At 47.0% G+C, this 21,065-nt stretch overlaps 1 protein-coding gene across 1 annotated transcript in view; it reads right to left on the reverse strand.

The window, feature by feature from the left end:
* The window catches only part of ZMPSTE24 (zinc metallopeptidase STE24), a 413,896-nt gene that overhangs the window by 354,010 nt on the left and 38,821 nt on the right, over window positions 1-21,065 (reverse strand). The window contains exon 2 of the mRNA XM_069610066.1: window positions 16,755-16,901. Coding sequence (XP_069466167.1) covers window positions 16,755-16,901 — 147 coding nt within the window. The remainder of the gene's footprint in view (window positions 1-16,754; window positions 16,902-21,065) is intronic.

The raw sequence follows: 21,065 nt of genomic DNA on the forward strand, positions 1-21,065 counted from the left end.
AACAGAAGTAATTAACACTTACCCCTGGGACAAACTCAAATCAAGCAAACAGGTGGCGTAGCACTGCGTGGCTGACTCTGGACTCCTCCCTGGAATCCCTGTTGACAGTAGAATTTTGTGAAGTTATGCGTGGACCTCCACATCTCAGCCCTGCAGATGTCGAGCAGGGGCACACCAGAAAGGAACGCCGTCATCGCAGTAATCATCATGGTGGAGTGGGCTCTCGGACGGCCCAGCAGCGGCCGGTTCGCCAGCTGATGACAGTGCATGATGCAGCCACAGAGTCATCTTGAGATGGAAGCCTTGGATTAGGCCTTTGCATGGTTTACAAGTCCAAAGTTCACAAACAATTGAGAAGTCTTGTAAAAAGTCTTTGTGAGTGCCACGTAAAACTTCAGAGCAACGTCTGGCAAATGCAAGGCCCTCTCCGCCGGCACAAAATTTTCACAGGCAAAACCAAAGGCTCGTTGAGGTGGAATTCAGACTGAACCTTCGCAGTACCACCCTTGATTTGTGGAAAGTCAGATATGGTTTGCTTGCAGGATAGGTCCTGGATCTCACCCACACATCTGGCCGAGGCGATGGCTACAAGGAAAGCAGTTTTCCACGAGAGAAATTGGTGCTTGATGCAAAGGTTTGAAAGGTGCCCCCATAAGCCTTGTTCGAACTATGTAAGTTCCCATGCCGGGGGCAGGAGCCTTCACCGGCGGGAAGGATCGGAAAAGTTGAGTCTGTGGGACCACAGCAAGGATCTTTCCAGAGACCTGGTGTAGCAGGAGATGGCCACCAGGTGAACCTTTATGGATGTGTGAGCCAGCCCAGCTCTTGCCAAAGACAGCAAGTACGGAAGGATCTGTGGAGCCATGACCCTCAGGAGGGGTAATCTTCTGTGACCAGCACCACGTAGCAAACGCTTCCACTTATGGCCATAGCACTTTAGAGTCAACGATGCCCTGGCCTTGGCAAGGACTTCCTTGCAGTCTGCCAGCAGCTCATAACCCCCAAACCCTAAGGCTCCAGAAGCCATGCCTTCAGGTTCAGCGATCCTGGGTCGTGATGAAGGAGACTCCCTCTCTGGTGAGCAGATCCACAGTACCTGCAACTTGACCGGAGGTGACTGACAGGCTGAGCAGGTCCGGTTAACATATCGGTCTCGGCCACGCCAGGACGAGGAGTATCATCCTGCATCAACCCTGTTTTGAGTGCGTTGATGACATAGCAAGAGAGGAAACCTGGGAAAACGTACAGAAACAGGCCTTCCCACAGGAAGGAGAATGCTTCCCCCAAGCTCCTCGGTTGTAAAATCTGCTGGCAAACTTCTGGCATTTGGAGTTAGCCACTGTGGCGAAAAGATCCATCGGGGGTCTGCCCCATTTGAGGAACAGGCGGTGCACCTGATCCTGACAAAGTTACCATTCGTAGCAGGAGCACAGTTCCCTGCGGAGGGAGTCTGCAATGGTGTTCTTGACGCCTGCCAGGTGGAGAGAGAGACGAGGAACATTCCCTGTCCGATTGCCCAGTGCCACAGGTCCCGAGCTTCCTTGGAGCGCGCTGGGGACCGAGTGCCCCCCTTGCTTCCGGATGTAGAACATAGTGGTGGTGGCGTCTGAAGATCCTCACCATCTTGCCCTTCAAAGACGGTAGGAAATACTTGAGGGCCCAGAACAACGCCAGTTGCTCCAGGATGTTGATGTGCAGATCCTTCTCCTCTGGAAGACACAGACCTCTGGCGTGTAGAGGTCCAGTGTGAGCCCCCCAACCTTGAAGAGGCGTCCGTAGTGACCATCTCCTGGTATGGTGGAGAGGGGTTTGAAATCCCTTTCCCTGGGTGATGTGGGAGTGCACCCCCCCCCCACCACTGAATAGCCCTCCGGAACTCCTCGTTGAGACAGATCTTGTCTGCAAAATGTCCGAAGACTTGTATCCAACGTGCATCCAAGAATTACTGTAGGGGTCGCATCTGCAATCTGCAGAGACAGACGAGGTAGATGCAGGATGACATCATGCCCAGCAGCGACTTGATGGCCCATACTGTGGCCGTCTTCACTGAGGACAGCTGTTGCACCTTCTCTTGAATGGCCGCCAGCCTCTTCTCCCAGGGCAAAGCCAGACAAGACACTGTGTTGAGTCTGGCGCTGAAGAACAGTGCGTTCTGCGATGGTGTCAAGCAGGACTTCGGATAGTTCACAGAGAATCCTAGCTCTGTCAGTTGTCAGACGGTCCCCTTTATATTCTCATCAACCAGCTCCCGAGAGCGGTCGCGTATCAGCCAATTGTCCAGGCATGAGTATACGGGTATGCCCTGCAGACGCAGATGGGGCGCCACCGGCACCAGGCATTTTGTGAACACCCTGGCAGACGATTTTAAGCCGAATGGCAGGGCTTTGAACTTTTAGTGCTGGCCTTTCACCACGAACCATAGGACCTTTCGATGTTTCTTGTGAATGGGGACATGGAAGTAAGCGTCCTCCAGGTCCAACAAAGTCAAGAAATCCCCATCTTCCAGTAGGCCAAGCACATGCTGCAAACGGACCATCCTGAATTTTTGGGACTCGGCAATTGGGTGGCGTAGGTCCAGGATAGGGCTCGAACCACCGGTCTTCTTGCTTACCAGAAAGTATCTCGAATAGACTCCGGAGCCTCGGAGCCGTTGGGGGAACGAGCTTGATCGCCCCCTTCTGTAACATGGCTCGCACTTCCGCCAGGAGTTGTGGAATGTGCTGCTCCTGTCGGGAACAGGTGGAATACGAGAGCAACTGCGTTTTAACTCGAAGGTGTGCCCCTGGGCGAGTGTCTCCAGCACCCATCTGTCCGTGGTTATCTTCCACTCGCTGACTAACCTAGTCAGCCCGCCGCCGGTTCAGGCCCGCTTGGGTGCGGGGCCCTGCCCTGCGGGCGATGCTGGCCTCCGCTACCGTAGGCCTGGGAGCAGCCTCTGTAGGCCATGGAGGTGTGGAGGATCAGGTAGGTTGCCTGTAAGATGTGGAGAAACCTTTGGACGATCTGCTCGACTTTCCCGTGGAGGAGGAAAAGAAGGGGAGCAATGCCGCTGAAGGGTGCCCAGGGAACATGCCGTCGGCGTATCTGTTTTTATGGCTTGGAGCGACTCGTCGATCCGCTTCCCAAACATATTCCCCCGCGTCGAAAGGCATGTCCAGCACCTTTGCATGCCCTGACAAAAGTTAGTGGCCTTCAACCATCCCTGCAGACGAAGGCAGAATCCATTCTCCATCTGCCAGAAACCCGCATTGGCGATGTCCACTGTCACGGAGATGGCATGGTCTGACGCCACTTCCCCCTACTGAAAGAGGGCGAGAGCTTGCATTTTCTTGTCGTCTGGGAGGAACTCCAAGATCGGGCCCTGCTTTTAACAAAGCTCCCTGTCGTACCCGGCAAAGATAGGCAGGACGTTGGCCGCATTTATTGTGAATGCCGCTCTGTAAATTACTTTCTTCCCCATGGCGTCCATGCTCTTTCCCTTGCTGTCCGGGGGGACCAAGGACGATGAGACCAGGTTAGCCAAACGTTTCCTTGCTGCAGCTGACACTACAGAGTCCGGTGATGGTTGAGACCTCAGGCACTTGGGCGTTGTATCCGGCACCCTGTACTTCGCTCAGTTGAAGCCATGCATGGGTTCTCCATGAGGGCTGGGCCCTCGCCCCAAATGTCATCCAAAAAGGGTAGCACCATGATAGTCTTCCTCTTGGATTCTCGGGCACCAGCTGGAACTGCTCGGAGGCCCTGGAGATCATGGAGTGGAATGATTCCACCTCGTCCAGTGGAGAAACTATGAGGAGTATCCAAATGTGGCGATTCATCGTCCGCCCGGACGAAGTCCTCATCTTCATCGGTTCCCGTGGCCGTCTCCATACCGATGTCCGTATCCGCTGGAAGGGTCTGGTCCCAAAGAGGTGGCAGAGGCTGGTGGAGGCGTCGGATGACGCTTTCACTTTTTACGTGGAGGCTGATCAGGAGCCTGTGGCACCATGGGTGCCGGTGCTGGTGGCAACCTCTGTTGAATCTGTCACCAGGGCGTGGAGAGTTGAGAGAATGTCCACGGAAAAGTCCCTTGGCTGAGGATGGAGCGATAGAGCGCTAGGCCCTGCGCCGCCATCTAAGTCGTCCTCGTGTACCGTTTTTCCACCCAGAGGGCCTTGAACCAGGACCTGGACCAGTGTCTTTAACCCTCCAGGGGTACCTGCAGCCTTCGCTGATGCCTCTGCGGTCGTGTCACGCCGCAGGGACACACTCTGTGCTGCAGGAGACACCTTCGTAGGATCGGCTCCCACCACCGTAGTGGTTGTCACCATAGTTGTCGACAAAGTTGCAGACGAAGTGGCCGACGAGGACTTTGGGTGAGCCTGTTTGTGCTGCACAGCCGCCTTCTCCTCCTGCGTTCTAGGCCTGTCTGACTTCTCCTGCAACTTGGCCGGGGTGGACGACTTCCTCTTTAAAGAGGCACTAGATTATCGGCTGGCTATGGAGGCGGACAGTGACGGTGCTCGTGGCCCATCCAACCTGGGACCCACTGCAGTGGCGAACCCAGTGGACTCGGATTTGAGGCCCTTGCCCTCAATCTTGGACTCCCATGGATGGGGCGACTTCAAAGGACTTCGAAGAGCTCTCTTTTGGACCAGCTGATCCTTGGTGAAGCATGCCCCTGCTGTGAGCACGGGGCATGTGCCTTGTTAAAATTGAGCCATGCCAACAGCCCTTCTTTCATTGTCTTCTTCGAGAACGCCAGGCATATCTCGCACTCCACCTCCATGTGGTCCGGGTGCAGGCAGTAAAGACACTGCAAATGTTTGTCTTCCACAAAGACATTCTGTAGCTTGCATTTGGTGAGGGCCTGAAGAGGGTCCTTCCCTCCTCCTTTTCCTCCGACATGGTCGGATGGCGCGAAGTAGGCCCAAGGTGGCCTTCTGGAAACATCGATGAATACTCGTCCTTAAGGGGTGCAAAACTTCACCGACAACGGATCTCCATTGCCGGCCGATGAGGAAAAGAGCACGAGGGCTCTTGGACACAAAAAATAAATACATAAAAAATAAAACAAATCAGGAAAAACGTACTACATAGCTCAGAGAGCAAACTCAAGGACTCCTAACACTGAAGCGTGCGGGAAAAATCTGAAGATGGCTGCCAGAGGTGGGGCTTAGGAAGAGGAATGGCATTGGATGGGGCAGTATGACCCAGAGGACAGTGATAGGTTTAGAGGAGAAATACATTTTTATAGTGAAAGTGAAACTTTTCTTTTGCCAAGGATTCCCAGCTTGACGACAGAGAATATTCATGAGCATGTGAATCCATGCCAGACACCATGCTGGAGAACGCATCTTCCCAATTTGTCTAGTAAATCATTCTTAATATAGCACGTCATGCAGACTGTGGTCAGTATTAAACTTCTCCCTCACCTTATCCCATCTATGATTCCCGTCATCCCTTTCCTTTTTTACTCCCCATCGCTTCAACCCAATAGTTAGTCCTTTAACAGCCTAGTTGCAGTGCCTTCCTTTATACCTCCCAGACAGGTCTCCTTCCTCCGATGCATTATCCCTGCTCATTTTCCATTTTTCACCTCCCATCTCATAGCCTTTTCTTTTCCCGCTCTCCACCCCTTTCTTCCAGATTTCTCCTGCTAACCTGTACCCTTCATTACTCTCCTTTGAACTCGCTCTACATTCCAGTCTTCAAATAATCTCATACATAATAATGCGAAAAGGAGCTACTACAATACATACTCCATTTCTTTCATTTCATTCTTTTTGCCCCTGACTCATCTCAAACTCTTTCTTCCTGAAATCTCAATTCTTTTCCTTTCATTCCTTCCACCAACCCCAGACCACTGCATTTTCCTTCCACCAACCCCACACCACTTCGCTCGGAAATGTTGGACAATATCTGTACCTAGGATAAAAAGAGCTAAATTCAGCAGTTTATTTTAAAGCAGACAAACTGATTGTTGCAATGAAACAGAAAATACGTTTCACTGGTTTAAAGGTGGATCAGATTTGTATTTTTGTGGCAACCTAAAATGGAAAAGGTTGGTCTGATTTTCAGCGGGTCTAGAACAGGAACATGTTCAGGGTAATCCCTAAGAAGTTGTAGAGGAGCAGACATGTATGTCACCGATAAGACTCCTCCCCCTCACCTCCATTATACTGGAACAGTAGAAGAGGCATGTGTGACACCAGGTATCAGCCCAATACCGCATCAAGTGTATGAGAGACGATCTGCACTCACGTATCGAATGTACCCTCAAAATGAAAGGATAGTGGGAGATTTGCAGGAAACACTAAGCTTTGAAGAGCAGGAAAGAAAGTCCGACAGCTGCAAAGTGACGTCATGAAGGAAAGGCACGAGGATGCACTGAAATTATATGCAAATATGCAAAAAGGATGAAGATGTAACTGAACTAACAAGAGAAACATGTAACTGAACAAAGAAATCATGTGCACCAAAGAAATAAGTGAGCAGAGACGAAGTGAATGTACATATATGCAGAAACGGAAGGTAGATGAGACATATAGAAGCTTGCTGCAGAAGAAAATTTAGCGTGACTAAAGCAGCCATGAGAAACAAGATCGACGCCAGACTTGAGTTGAAACCAATCAAGCTACCTCAGATACATACCAGGGCTACAGAGTCAGGAGACGCTGGAAAAACAGCTTTGTGTGAAGAATAAACAGGAGTCTATTGGCATAGGATAAAAGGATGCAATGTCAAGGAATAATTGCAAGGCACAAAGGGGGGCAAGAGGATAAGCATGCATGCAAGACTTATTTCTCTTAGATTAAGCAAAGAAGATAACATCTGCAGTATTGGACGATCAAAGAGAGAGAAAGTCTATGTGAGGTAGAGGCCAAGAGGAGTAATGATACCCAGCCTAATTGATTTAAATAGCACTAAATAAAATGTCTAAATGAACAAAATCATGGTCTCCTCACACGTGATTCAGAAGTCGAAAACAATGGCTATTCATTAAGCCCCAGACAAAGATAATTGTGTACCTACACTCCTGTGAAAGTCCCAGAGCAGAGAACAGGCTGCAGGGTAAACTACAAAGAAGCAGCCTTGGCTTAGGGCCTGACCAATGAGAGATGACTCATTGGGCAAGTAGGTTCTCTGCACCAGAGTTTCGTTTAGCTAACGTGCTGCCAACGAGTCAAAAGTCCAGGGTTGGGAGGGAATGGCAACCAGCCAAAGGGGTCTATGTAGCAACATGCTATACAATGTTGCGCAATCCAATCCACGGCTGTTATGATATAATCTGTATTATATGTATTTAGAGGTGGTTCAGGGAGTGCCTACCAGCTAAGGGGTATACAGTAACGTTACTAATACTTATATGACATATAGGTACATATGTTCCCTTAACCAATCCCCTCCTTCAATAGGTTTTACAGTTTACTACATAGGATGAAGTCATAGCTGATGAACATCGGAGTAGAAAGTCTTAGTATAATCGAAACTTGTGAGTGTGTGGACTACATTCTGTTGTTCGCCAGTTTGCCCTACTTTATTGAGTTGATAATAAAGTAGTACTTTGCCATATTCTTTGAGTCGGTGTGGTTATTTGGGTCCGAGATCATTATTGGTAATTCCATCAAGCACATGAGACGCTTCAAGGTGCTACTGCACAAAGTGGTCTGCTAGTTTTAGAAAAGAACAGTATGCTTCATTTGACCTAGTTGAGTAATGCCTTTTACCACATCTTTATAAGTCGAGCAGCTTTATATGTTGCCTTTCAGGTATTGCAATGCAATTTCTTTGCTTTGCTTGCATCACTGCTTTTTAGTATCGTTTGGAATGGATTTCACTGCAAGCCATGGAAACAAAATAAAGATTTCATAAGCAGAGGGTAAAAGCTGTTCTTGGTACTAGATATGACCCAGTATGCAGAACCCATCCCTATTACTATTACGTCGGTTTGTTAACAGATCTGATTACCCAGGACCCGTCGTGGGGTTCAGATATGCTACATCGGCCCTATAAAGTGTACATGCAATTATACTTTTTGCCTCCGAGTTCTTAAAACACTTGAAAATCAGACCTCATTTATGGAAAATACTCATGATGGCCCCGAGTTTTAAATCAAACGAGCATGTATCTCTCCAGGACTGAAATCCCTGCACTGGCTCCCAGTGGCTGCGAGGATTAAGTTCAAAACCCTCTGCATCGTCCACAAGGCTTTCTGGGGCCTGCGGCCTCAATACCTCCAGCTCTCTCGTCCTAAATACCTTCCTTCTCAAGCTCTTCGTATATCTGCCTCCAACTCCCTCAGGGCCAGTCGCTTCTCCAAGCAACGAGTTCGAGGTAGATCTTCTTCGGCTGGGGCCTCCCTCTGGAACAACCTCCCTGAAACTGGAGTAGAATCATCGTCGGTTCAGGAATCACCTCAAAACCTTCTATCTTTGCTTCTGCTTTTTCTCCTTCTCTCCCTTGCTGACTTCCTGGCTGACACAAACTGCACTGGTTACCTGGCCACCCCCTGATCTCGGGCTTAGGTCCCCACCCACCCAGTCACTTCTGCACTGCCTTCCTGGCAACCCCCACACTTGGGGGGACAGTTTTTTGCATCCCTACAGACCCGCTAGCAGCACTTGATATTGATGTCTGCACTTACCCTTGCACTTGCCACCTGCTGGCCGTTCTTTTACTTATTGTTGATTTATTTTCTTATCCCATGTACTGCACTGTCCTCTGCCTCTTCCCTCCCGCACTTCTCCTCCTCCCCTTCCCATGCGCTTGCACGATCTGAATGGCACCTGGCCTAGTAGGATTGTTGTCTGTCTTCCCTCTGTTCCCCCTCCCTTGCCTCGTTGCGCCTTGAAACACTTGTGTATAGGCTTGTTACAAATATATCATGTTCCTACTTACTTCTTCAATTAGCGTTAAACAGCATATCTTGCCACGGTGTATTGACATAGTTGGCAGCACAGAGCCGCGATTTCGCCTTCACATCTACGGTTTGGTGGTTCTAAAAAGAGGAAGGATACACCGAGCGCTTTTAATACATGATTGCGGCGTATTAAGCAATCGACTGCTAGACATTCGCACAAGCTTATTTAAATTGAAAACTTTTTGTATCTTAAAAAGACTTGTGTCTGCTTCCAAGATATGTTCATCGCAATCTACACATCCACCATGGTTGCCCATGCTAATGTTGCGACCTATTAATGATATAAATGCACCACCAACCCTACCCTCAATCGTTATATAGAGGGGTAATCTTTTTCTCACCCTTTATTTAGAAGCTTTAGACACATGCCATGCCACAATTTTTCTTTCAGCATCACCATTTGATCTAGCACTTTACCAAACCATTTACTGGTGGTTTTATGAAGTGTCAGGGAGCATTGAAATGTTCTTTGTATTGGACCATCACGTCTAGGATCGTTTCCTTTGATTTTGGACTTTATTGCAAAATATCCGTTAGCAAAACCCCAAATAGTCAGGCAGGGCGAGAAGGTCTCATAGAAAGAGTTAGATGACATTGTTTTGAAGGTTATGTACTGGTGAATCGTTGGTGGAGAATTTGAAAGGTACACTTGGACAGTAATTAGAAACGGTCAGAAATGCATTGTTCAATGGCCTTCAGGACCGGGGTTGCCTGTTGTGTGAGGGCAGAACCATACAGATGGATAAACCGCAGGTTGAAGATATGGGTTATAAATTAGGCCTTGTGCTGGCTTAAGGAAGAATTAATTTACAGGATGAGATTCCCTACATTTAAGAGTTTGACAATGTCTGCAAGCTCAGGGTTAAATTAGTCAGTTCGGCATCATAGCCTGGAAGATGTCATTGACTAGTCAAGATAAACAAGTGGTTACTGCACATTTTGCCTTTTGTCACTGTGTGCTGAAAGGAATGAGTTCTTGGAACATTTCAGGTTTTCCAGAGAAATCACTGCCATCCCATTCCATAGGTTTGCATCTCTGTTCCCACAGTCAATCTCAACAACCTATGGCAGGAAAACATTGAGGAGGATAGAGGTTTTGGAAGCTCATGGTTCTGTTAGCCCAAAATGTCACATAGTTTTCACAATTTAAAATAGATCACATTCTTATTTGCTGATTGTGCATTGTCCAGTCTCCCATGTACAGGTTCTCTGAGCGTACCGCTTTTATACAAGGTTTCGACTTTTCATTCTTAAGAATATTCAGAGGTAGCCATGTATCCTGAGCTATAACTTAAGCTTGAGGCCATTTGTTCTCATGAGTGACTTTCAAAAACTGATTATCTTTTTGTTTTCTACGTTGAATAGGACAGCTAGTTGGCAAAGTTACCGTTTGATAGGTAGATCTTTTACACTTGGTGTCAGTTTGAAAGGTGGCAGCACAAATAGAGAAATATCAAATAAAATGAATTCTCTATGGGGGAACAAAATGGGTTAGCATTGTCCATCACAGAGTGTAGATCTTTCCAAAGAGACTTTTTATCATGACCACACTGTTAAGGAAGAGTATGGATCACACTTTGAGACAATCGATGAATGGAAGGTTTTGAACTTCCCTTAACCACTGGCAAAGCTCTTGGCAACCTTCCACACCATCTCTGAGTATATGCGCTGTTAAAGAAGGGGCCCCACAATGTGCAAATGGGTCTGGAACTGCTACTTGCGATTTATCTTATGCATGCCAAATCTCCTCTACCCGGGAGGCCCCCTGCACTTTTTGCTGGAGTCCTGGATCTTTTTGTCTGTTCTCCTGAAAAAGGAGCCTTTTTGCCCTTCATTCTCCTTTTGCTCCAACTATGGGAACCCTTGCTCACTAGGTTTATACTTTATGGAGTCTTGCTTTCCTTCATATTTTCTAAGGCATTTGTGAGTCACATTTGCAGCAAAAAGCAACTTTTGTGCAGTGTTGCTGGGAACCCTTTGGCCTTTCATTTTTATATTCTTTTGTTTTCCTCATGATAACTACTGTTCCCAAGGATAGGGGGATACTTTGTACCCTTCTTACCTTTTATTTTATGAGATCAGAACACACCACCATATGTGGAGTGCTGAGGGGTTACATCATATCCCCTTTCTCACTGCTGTAACATTTCTGTTACAGTGACAAGAATGGCAGGTGGCAGTGGATGTGTTCTTTTACTTGCAGGCTTCATTCACAGCTGGGGTAGTGCACAGAAGGGTCACCACTGACACAAAATAGTGGTTTAATCCTGTATTGCCATGTCTTGTGTGCTTGTCATTTCTTGGTCCTTCTGCTGTTCCGGGTTGGGGAGGTCCTGGTTTGACGTTTGTCTTTGGTGGGACTCCTTTGTGAAGCCCACCAAGGCACCAGTGCTGTCTGCAAGGACAGGAGTAGGGGAGGACTCCGAAACTCTGCTGTTTGTCTCCTTGAATGCCTACCTGGAACCAGTTCCAACGGTGAGGCTGTCTGTCCTGAAAGGACTGCCACCGACCACAGTTTGAATGTAGCACGAGTGTTGATTGGCTGGGTTCTTGGATAAAAGGCGAGGATCCCGAGGCTGAAGTCAACCAATGGTACAGAAGAACCAAAGAAGAGTGACAACAACGACCAGAGATGCCTGCAGCACATTCCAGCAACTGGAAAATCCTGTTGAAGTACAGCTGCTGTCCTGAGCCCATTTTCAAATCGGCAGGGAAGCTCCAAAGAGGACTGCTTCTTCCCTTGGACTGGTGAGCATAATCAGTCCTAAGACTACCTTCAATTTAAGCCATCCTATGACCAGCTGCTTCCTTCCTGGACTGCAAACCACCAATACCCTGGGACCTCAAGCCTGATTGCAGTGTATCATCTTGCCACAAACGAACCCTACTGAAACTCTGGTGGACTCCTTCCAGACCTCCAGAGGCAAGATCTTCCTCCTCAAAGTACCCTCAGCAGAGAACAGGACCGAGCAAGTGAGGTGAAACGTTCGGACGAGAACCGTTCTTCTTTGGAGTCTATGAAAAGGTGCAAAAACCACAGAGTGCAAACCTATACTAGTTGAAGCTCTATATGCCAAGGGGCTAGTTTTATAAAGTATTACTAAAAGGAGACTTTAGAAAACCGTTCCTAAAACTACTAATGGCAGCAGTTCTGCCCGTCCAGCTAGGCCACATCCCCTTTTCATGGAAACACGAGCATTATTGGGCCCCCGTCAGCCAATACAGTGTTCCCAAGCTTTCAGAACTTTTTAATTACCTCACAAATTGCACCTGCTGCAGAGTTCTGTACAATTGTACAACTGTACAACTTGTTTTAGTTGAAGATATTTGAAGTTGTAAATCATTGTTAAAATTGTTGCAATAAGCAACTCCGGATGTGGTTCCTCCTCCGTGAACAAACGCAAGGTTGATGGTGCACTCCTTACATTAGTGTTATGGAACTACCTGTATACCCCAAGCCTGCCTACCATCAACATGCACAACATTGCTGGAAGTGAGAAGAGGAGCCCTTTGTTTGAAGTGGGCAAGAGGAAGTGTTTTACAGGTAGTGCGTAGAGTCCAGCACGTGGCTTAGAGAAGACAGAGGAAAGGTATAAGGTGAGAAGTGCCTGGACGAGAGGGGCAAGACCTTCGCCGAGGTAATGCAGAGACTGGCTAAGGATGTGCAGCCTAGTTAAGGATGTGTAGTCGGACTAAAACGTAAAGAGCATAAGTGTACAAAGTAGCTAAGGAAGGGTAGTGGGTTGCTGACTTCGCAGACTTCAAGATGTGGCATAAAAGTCACAAAATACAAATTTTCAGTCAACCTCAAAGTAGAAAGGACCTGACACCACAACTTCTTACCCCCCATAGGGTCAGGAAAAGCACTGGCAAGCTTAGTGGAAGACAATAAGCATATACTTCTGAAGTTTCTACTTCCTGAAACCAATTATTGAACAGCCTTCTGTTTTGAAGGCAGTAAACGTAGAACTCAGTTTTCAAGTGTCAATTATTTTTCACATTGCTGAAAGACTTCCATTTAGCTTCCACACTCACTATTTTCAAGATCCAGGAACAACACTGGCTCACTCCTAGAAATGTTCTGAAGTAACGACAAGAAAATGTTCCAGTAACAAACACATTTTTCTCATGCTATCACACAGTAAAGCAGCAGCTTTGGTTTCTTTGTAACAGTGAGATATTAGGGATGGTTCGGTATGAAGTAAAACAAGAAAGAATACATACACCTTTAATTGAACAGTTGAATGGTAAATAATAAAAAGTGCAATTATTACATTGCAAGTAAACAAAAATGGAAAATGGAACGGTGAACAGTTTAAATTAAACTCATGCCATTTGTCTATTCAATGCATAATGGTTCCCTTAACCCTTAGCCTAAAGAAATGTCAGCTACAGTGGAGGCAAGTAGGCTAACAACTTCTTTAAAAGGGGTAGGTCCCTAGATATTCAGCTGTACTACAAAGCGGTCCTTTTGAGGGTACAGATTCCCCACCTGAGAGGGAAGACTGACCTACATTGGGTACAGCTGGACAATTACAATTTAACCCCAGCTACGGTAGCAGAGTGGTTATGGGTCCCTAGACGCAAACTTATACGAAGGCTACGGACCCACTCTATACTTGGTACATTATGGAGAGAGGGACCCGACATGAAGGGAATCACCCGGTGGCCCTCCCCTCTGAGTCATATATGGGCTCCGGGCATACGGGAAGAAATCCACGATCATTCCATATTCCAGTCATGGTATGATGCAGGTCTTGAGAGAGTAGGACAGCTGAGCAGAAGGGGTCTACCTCACGTTCACCGAACTCCAAGAGGCCCTGGGGATACAGCCACTCTCGGTGTTCCTCTTCTTGCAGTTAAAGGGCACTCATGAGGAAGGAGTGGTGTGACAAAATACAGAGGCACCCCTTCGAAAAACTCTTGAATACAATGTCTGGGACCGGGGGCATAATCTCCAATATGTACAGGGCACTTTTGGAGGTGGGGAAGGTATCAACTGATAGCTTGAAACGCAGATAGGAGCGAGATCTCGGCAGGGAGCTAGATCCAGAAGAATGGGCTATTATTTGCAAGGGAGCTTCACAGGTATCCATTGCGGCACAATATAAGCCGCACGCCATTAAACTCCTTCATCGGTGGCAATACGACCCTTACAGACTAGCAAAAATGTTTCCGTCCTCTCCCCACACTTATGCTGGCGTAAGTGTGGGGAGAGGACGGACTACTGGCATGTGTGGTGGAGATGCCCCCGGGTTCAGACATACTTGAACAAAGTTCTTAGTTGAATCAAACGGGCGGATGGGATCTCCAGGGACACTATGCCCCTCTGGGTACTCTTCGGCCTCGAAAACTGAAGGTGAAATGAACAGAGTAAGGGGTATTGTAGCTCCACTACTTCTTGCCGCAAGAACATGCCTGGAAGGCTAGCCAAGTCTCCACCCTGAGAGAATGGACCGGGATTGCAACCAACATCTACACAATGGAGCGAATCACGGCCACCCTCCGTGGGAGAGCGGCTCAAAATGAGTTGATGTGGAAAGATTTTGTGAATGAATACCTGCCCGATTCATATAAGAATGTGGGGCAGTAGGAATATTGTTGGATAGTATGGTGAATGTTCTTGTGTGAGGTTAATACAAGGTGTGTACCTGGGCAACCTGGGCTTAACAGCCCTTGTGTTACATGTGCTGGACTATGGACGATGATATTGCGGAAGGCGTACATTGTATACAAACCTTAAGTAATTAACAAGTGTCGAATTCTCTGTATGAACACTGCTCGTCGAGGTGAGGGTTGGGATTGCTGGGGAACAGGAGGTTGTGAATAGAGTAACGAGTTTTTGAAATGTTCCAATTCTAACTGTAACTCAATTGTTTTGTTTGAGAAAACTTAATAAAACCAAAATTTGATCACCCTCCCCATCCCAATACCACTGGATGCTTACCGAACCCCAACCCAAAATAGTTTGCTGTAACAAATGTTTTGTGCATTCTTTTTTTCAAATTGATGTGTTTTCATCTCTTTTCATTTGACATTTTCAGGATTCCATCTTTTTTATTCTATATTTTGAATTTGTTCTCATTAGGGACACAAACTATTATAAATCTTGCTCTGCACTCAGACAAACAATGCACAAGGGTCCACTTGGACAATAGTCTCCTCAATCAGATGCAAAATACAATGGCTAAAGGGGAGGCCACTGACTTTCTTTCATTGAAATCTCCACGTGTAGGCCGATGAGGTGGGCTTTTTTAAAAGAAACATACGCTTCAGTGACATTGTATTTAAATCCAGTGGTGGTCAATTCTGACAATTGAGATAAGATTTCGGTGTAGGCAACGTGAACAGCTGTGCGACATACTTATTGCAAATTGGAATCATGAACAGACTAGAGAGCCCGAGTAGGCTACACCTGACAAACACTACATCTTCCTTTTGAGAGCCGCCATGGTTAGGGAGTTGGACCTCTTGTTAAGACAGATCTCGGGACTGCTGCCTGCAGGATGATCCGAAAACCATAAGCATGAATTCTAAAGTAGCTAAAATTTCCGGCAGTATGCATGTCTTGTATACATCAACTCAGAAAAATCATTTGTTCTGGTGAAATAGGACTACATGGGGAAGGTGCTGCAGAAAAGGGGGTTTGGGCGTAACTTCCGTCAGTGGATTTCGGCCCTATCCAGGGATCCGGTAGCCAAGGTGTCGGTTAATGAGATTTTATCGGCTCCTTTCCATCTTACCAGAGGCACTAGGCAAGGGTGCCCTCTTTCACCCCTAATTTATGCCCGGTCAATGGAGTCACTGGAGATTGCAATAAGGGAAACCCCAGGGATTAAGGGGATTGAGTGTGGGGGAGGTGAACTTTAAACTATCCCTGTTTGCAGCTCGAGTTACCTGGTCAAAGTCCATCATTCGCTCCCTGAACTGCTGGCGGAGATAGAAACCGTCGGGCAATTTTCTGGTCTTAAAATTAATGTGTCAAAATCCAGTGTAATACGGCTGCGTCTTGCAGATTGGAAGCTCAAGACACTTAGAGGTATGAAAGTCGAGCCCGAAAAGATCACATACCTGGGAATAGCCCTGCCAAGATGTCTAGACTCGCTTGCCAATTTCAATTATGTTCCCATGATGGAGGCGATTCGAACCAACCTCTCACGATGGGCACCTCTCACGATCTTGTTGTATGGTCCCCTGTAACCCACCTACCCACCCCCCTATCCTCCACACAAACGGCATTGGTTAACAACTCTGTTGCTGGGTTCCATCAGGACTGGGTTCTGTTTCTGTTTAAGTGGGGAAGCAGGTTTACGGGGTGAGTGAGCGTACTGGCACTTCCCTTGAGGGTGGGGTGGGGGTGGGGGTGGCGCAGGCCTCTGAGGAGGGCAAACCAGGCCCACTGGGAGGTAGTATCACTGTTTTAGCTTTAATAACCTTTCAGATATGATGCGTTAGGCGAGACGACCAGTAGTGTATACGTTCGATGTTAGGGGTGGGGGAGAATTAAACATAAGTAGATTTTTGTGTTTACCAAGAGGTTTGTATTGGTAAAGATTAAAGATCAAAGTTAAAACAAAATTACCCACAGTAGATTGAGCACTATCAAACACTGTCCACAAATACTGTAGACCAGGCCTATCTTTGGTAAAGTCTGTGCAGGATTACTTCACTATTTAGGGACAAATTCAATTTGTGTGACCGGTGGGGAAAACGAAGACTGCATATTTCACTGTTGGACCAAATGCTTCACTGTTTCTCATGTCATCTTCTAAGCATCCAATCTGTGCCCTAAAACATGAGCAAAGTACATGGCGGCAGGACAATAGCAAAAATATTTTTTTTCAGTACTCACTGTGCCCTCAGTCTCAGAATAAAGTCCAGACCAAAATGCGAAACCACTTTTGTCCAACTGATAAAGTCGAGATTTTTCAAAGGTTTCTTCATCCACAATCTTTCCCAGTTCAGACGGTACATGCGTAGTGGTTTGGTACACCCTCCTCTGAAAGTAGAATTAAGAACATAAGAAAGGTGTAATAAAATGCTCTACCTACGAATAACTTTCTTAGAAAAAATAACCTGACAAATACATTCAAAGACAAAATAACAGGTATAAAAGATAGTGTTTACGAAAAGGCACAGGAAAGCCCATGTTGCTGCTCTAAAGATCATGCCAAAGGGGAAATGCTGCTAAGACAACAGGGGCAGTCTCCCCCCTGCTAGCACGAGCACGCAACCCTATTTAAGGTGGGAGCTTCTTAACATTTTAACCATCGAAAAATTCAAGAGACTATGCAGTGCACAACAGAGTACTTTGAGGAAACCAATCAGTCTATAGGGGGCAAACTATTTGTACAATGTAAGTAAACAACGCCAGTTAGCTGGAGGTCCTGATAGTATAGGGCTATCTGGATTAAAGTCCTACAGCTTACTTGTGTGCCCAACAGACTTGACTGTCCACAAGTAGGCAATTTGCCAAGAGACCCACAAAATGAGAATGCCAAAAAGACAGGACCACAAAAGGTTTACATTAAAAATCCAAAGTAGGTGAAGATTTTCACTAGTGGCAAACAAGTTCCCAAAGACATCCAAGTGCTTTCTAATAAAGGGTTGCTTAGGGAGAGAAATAGGCTACTGTGGAAAGAAATGTCCTGCAAGAACCCACTTGAAAACCAGACTTAGTCATGCTGATCACAAATGACAGTAGATTGAATCCTTTACACAATCTCTTCACTTTGGTGTTGTGTGTGGGTATCAGGCTGCTAATATCTCTCCTTGAGTGAAAGGGTTAAATACTAATTCTGGTGCTAGAGAATCAGATCTTCCCTGAGGAGGCAAGGAAGACCTAAAGAATGGACAAGGAAGTCAGAACGACATGCTGTTGGGCCAGAACAGGACCACCAGGATTAAGGAGCAATGACAACTCATTCTGAGTATGTGCATCACTCTGGGAATTCATAGGTTAACAGATTCTTCCATGGGAGGAGCAGCATTTCATTTTCCATGATGATTAAGTGAACACTGTGACGAATCGGGGGAATTAGTCCCTTCTCCCCAAGCGAGAGCTTCCCTCCAACCCCTGTGAGGCTAGGGAGGCGAGCCAGCTCCGCAATACCCTCCGAAGGGGTAGAGGCAAGTGGGGCCTCACCGGGAGAGATGCACCCTTGCAGGACAAGGGTGCCCATTTCAATGAAGAACTCCCTAAAAACCCTCTCTACGATACTTCTGAGAGCATGTATGAAGAAGCCAGCATGAGGAGGAGGAGGAGGAGATTATATGGAGGAGAGAAGCCATGCGAAAGAGAAAGGCCCGGATGTACGCCGGGGGAAGTCCCAAACCTATGTCACGCAGGAGAGGGGAGTTGACTGGAAAAGAGAAAAGCCAGCAAGTTACAAAACGAGAGCTGAGTTGGACGTGCAGAGTCCTGTGACCGGAAAGGAACACAAAGCAGAATTAGACACGTGGCGTCCGTCACGCACTCACTGCAGTTGCGTTCTTGGAGTCTGGCACCTTGCAGGCTCTAGTTCTGGCGCCGACTCCAGGGCGGCTCCGCCCACACTTTTGCAGGGGACTCCGAGATGCCGCGGTTCTCCCTCACAGCATTTTCGGCTGCCGCTACATCGCCGCTGGCAGTTGCCATGGCGGCTTCTGGATACACAGCAAGAGCACGGCATGCCTCACTCGCATGATGTAACATGACCAGGAAGTCCTCCATAAAAGCCACAGCTACCATTCACTCAGTGCTTCTTAGCTGTTGTGTCGAGTGGAGCTTTTTTTGGGAACTCTGCTTACCTGTGTTTTGTGCTTATGACCTTGGCTCCTTGTACCTCTGGATTGCTATTGGATTACCCCTGGAATACTGATTAAACTGGTGCGTTTTTGGACTTGGCTTTTTCTACTCTGGATTTCTACTGGATTTTCCTTCTGCCTTGACAACCTGGATTCACTCTTGAACTTTACAAGTACTTTGGCCTTGGTTCTGCTTCTGTTGGACGTTTATCCTGGAACGTCGACTAGAACTTTACAACTGCTGCACACTTGTTCCCCTAGGAAAGGAGTTTCTTTTTTTTGTGTTTTTCCTCCCTTCTTCATGGTTCATCCTTTGGCACCTTACTAGGTAGGTCACATTACCTGTCTCCATACATTTTTCCCCGATACCACATATTATTGAGCTAACACCGTTCCTTTCTTTCCAGTTACCTGGGGTACCGGTGCTGCGGATCCAGTCCACCTATGGCCCTAATAACTCGTATAGGAGTGGTTTGCGCTTCCCTGACTGGTGCTTGGGGACGGAGGTACTTGGAAAATCATGACTTGACAGTCTTGCCTTGAGGAAACCCAGGAAAGTGAAGTCGGACACAGAGCGCCCTGGAGTCCAGAGAGAGATAGACAGAGAAAGTAGTGGCGTGACCACCTCGTTGTGGACCAGGAGTCCCCCAAACAATGCCGAAACCACTCTGTAGCCAGAGACGCGGAACCCAATGATACGGAAAGTATCATATGACCATCCTTGACAAAGGCATGAAAGAAGAGGCATTACAGGAGAGACCAAGCGGACGATATATAGAACCTAGCACATAGAAGTCCTGGAAGAACCGGGAGGGAAACAGAATCAATTTGGGACCAATCATACTATTACAGTCGAAAAGTGAAGAGACTGAATGAGAATTGTTACAAGACCAATTTTACTCATCTCAGTCAAGATTAAGACATCCGAATAGTGCAACCTCAAGTAATAGATCAGAATAAATGCTGGATAATTAATGGCCAAGAAAGTAAAATAAAAGGAGAGGGTTATAAATACTGGATAACGTTACCCTGTAGGCAGGATCAAGATGAACTGACCAAAACAGTCACCAGAGACCATCTGAAAATCAACTATTGAAACAGAAATCTGCAAGAAGCAAATAAACTCCTGGAGAACTGAGTCTTTCTCCGGTCTTTAGTTGTAGTCCTAGTGGTAGGGTCAGTTAGGCTTAATTTGGACAGTGGAGAGATTCTGTGAAGATAGTGGGCCTCATTACGAGTCCGGCGGTAACTGCGCCGGAAAAACCGGCAGGTTACTGCCGGACTCGTATTCCGCCTTCCGCCATTCCGCCTCCGTGATTCCCGGAATCACCCGGGCATTACAACCCCAGTGACCCGGGAATCCCGGAGGCAGAATTCTCTAAGTCCCCATTCCCATGGAGTCCTATACGACTGCATGGGAATGGGGAAGTGGGAACACCGGCACCATGCTGTAATGGTGCCGGTGTTTCTATGTCCGCCTGCAGGCGGGTGGTGTTAAACCTGCCAAGTCAGACCTGGCGGGAGCGACACCTCCCGCCTGCAGGACTCTTAATCAGCCGGTCCGGAAAGAAGGTAGCAGCAGTTTTACCACCACCGCCGCTCTTTCCGGACCGGCAGGGTCGTAATGAGGCCCAGAAGGAAATGGGCTAAAATGATTCCGATAATGGATACTTATGCTGATGCCACCCCAAACTAAGGTCTGCCTGACAGGGGACACTAGGGGGGAAAAAAAAGGAAAAAGAAAAAAAGCGAGAGAAGGTGGTGCTTGGGGGTGGGGGGGGGGTTGGAGAAGGAACACGTGTGTAGGCAAATATGCATATAAAGATCTGCATTGTTAAGAGCCAAACCTCTGCTGGGAGTTTGGAGGATCTTGAAAATCCACAGTATTCTTAATGTGGTGAAACAGGTGTAGAGGAAAAATAGAGGAAGGATGACTCAAAAATGTTAATTTTGAAGAATTGACAATCTATGTAAATATAACTCAATGATGAAACATTGTACTAAGGATTTGTGACTAATTAACAAATCACGACGAATCAAATCACTGTGTGAATAAAAAATGTAACATTTGAGAAGAGAGACTAAAATACACTTTACCGAAAGGAGCAAGGACATTTCTACATCATGTGTATGGTCTGGTGCATAAACCAACCCTCCCACCTCAAGAATTAGATTCTGTTGGACATTCATGGATGACTGATTAGCACCTTAGCTAGTTTTGCTAGGTAGGGATGCCTTACAGCATAGCTAAAGTTCAGCTTTTTTCCCCTTTTCTTTAATAAACATCAAAGTGAAATCAGAGTCCACATCCTCCTTATGACATGCCACAACACTCCGTTCTTTCAGAATTTGTAGCGATCCCACCAAGAGATGCTTC

This window comes from Ambystoma mexicanum, chromosome 8 (genome assembly GCF_040938575.1).
Source record: "Ambystoma mexicanum isolate Mex_15411 chromosome 8, UKY_AmexF1_1, whole genome shotgun sequence".
Taxonomy (NCBI): domain Eukaryota; kingdom Metazoa; phylum Chordata; class Amphibia; order Caudata; family Ambystomatidae; genus Ambystoma; species Ambystoma mexicanum.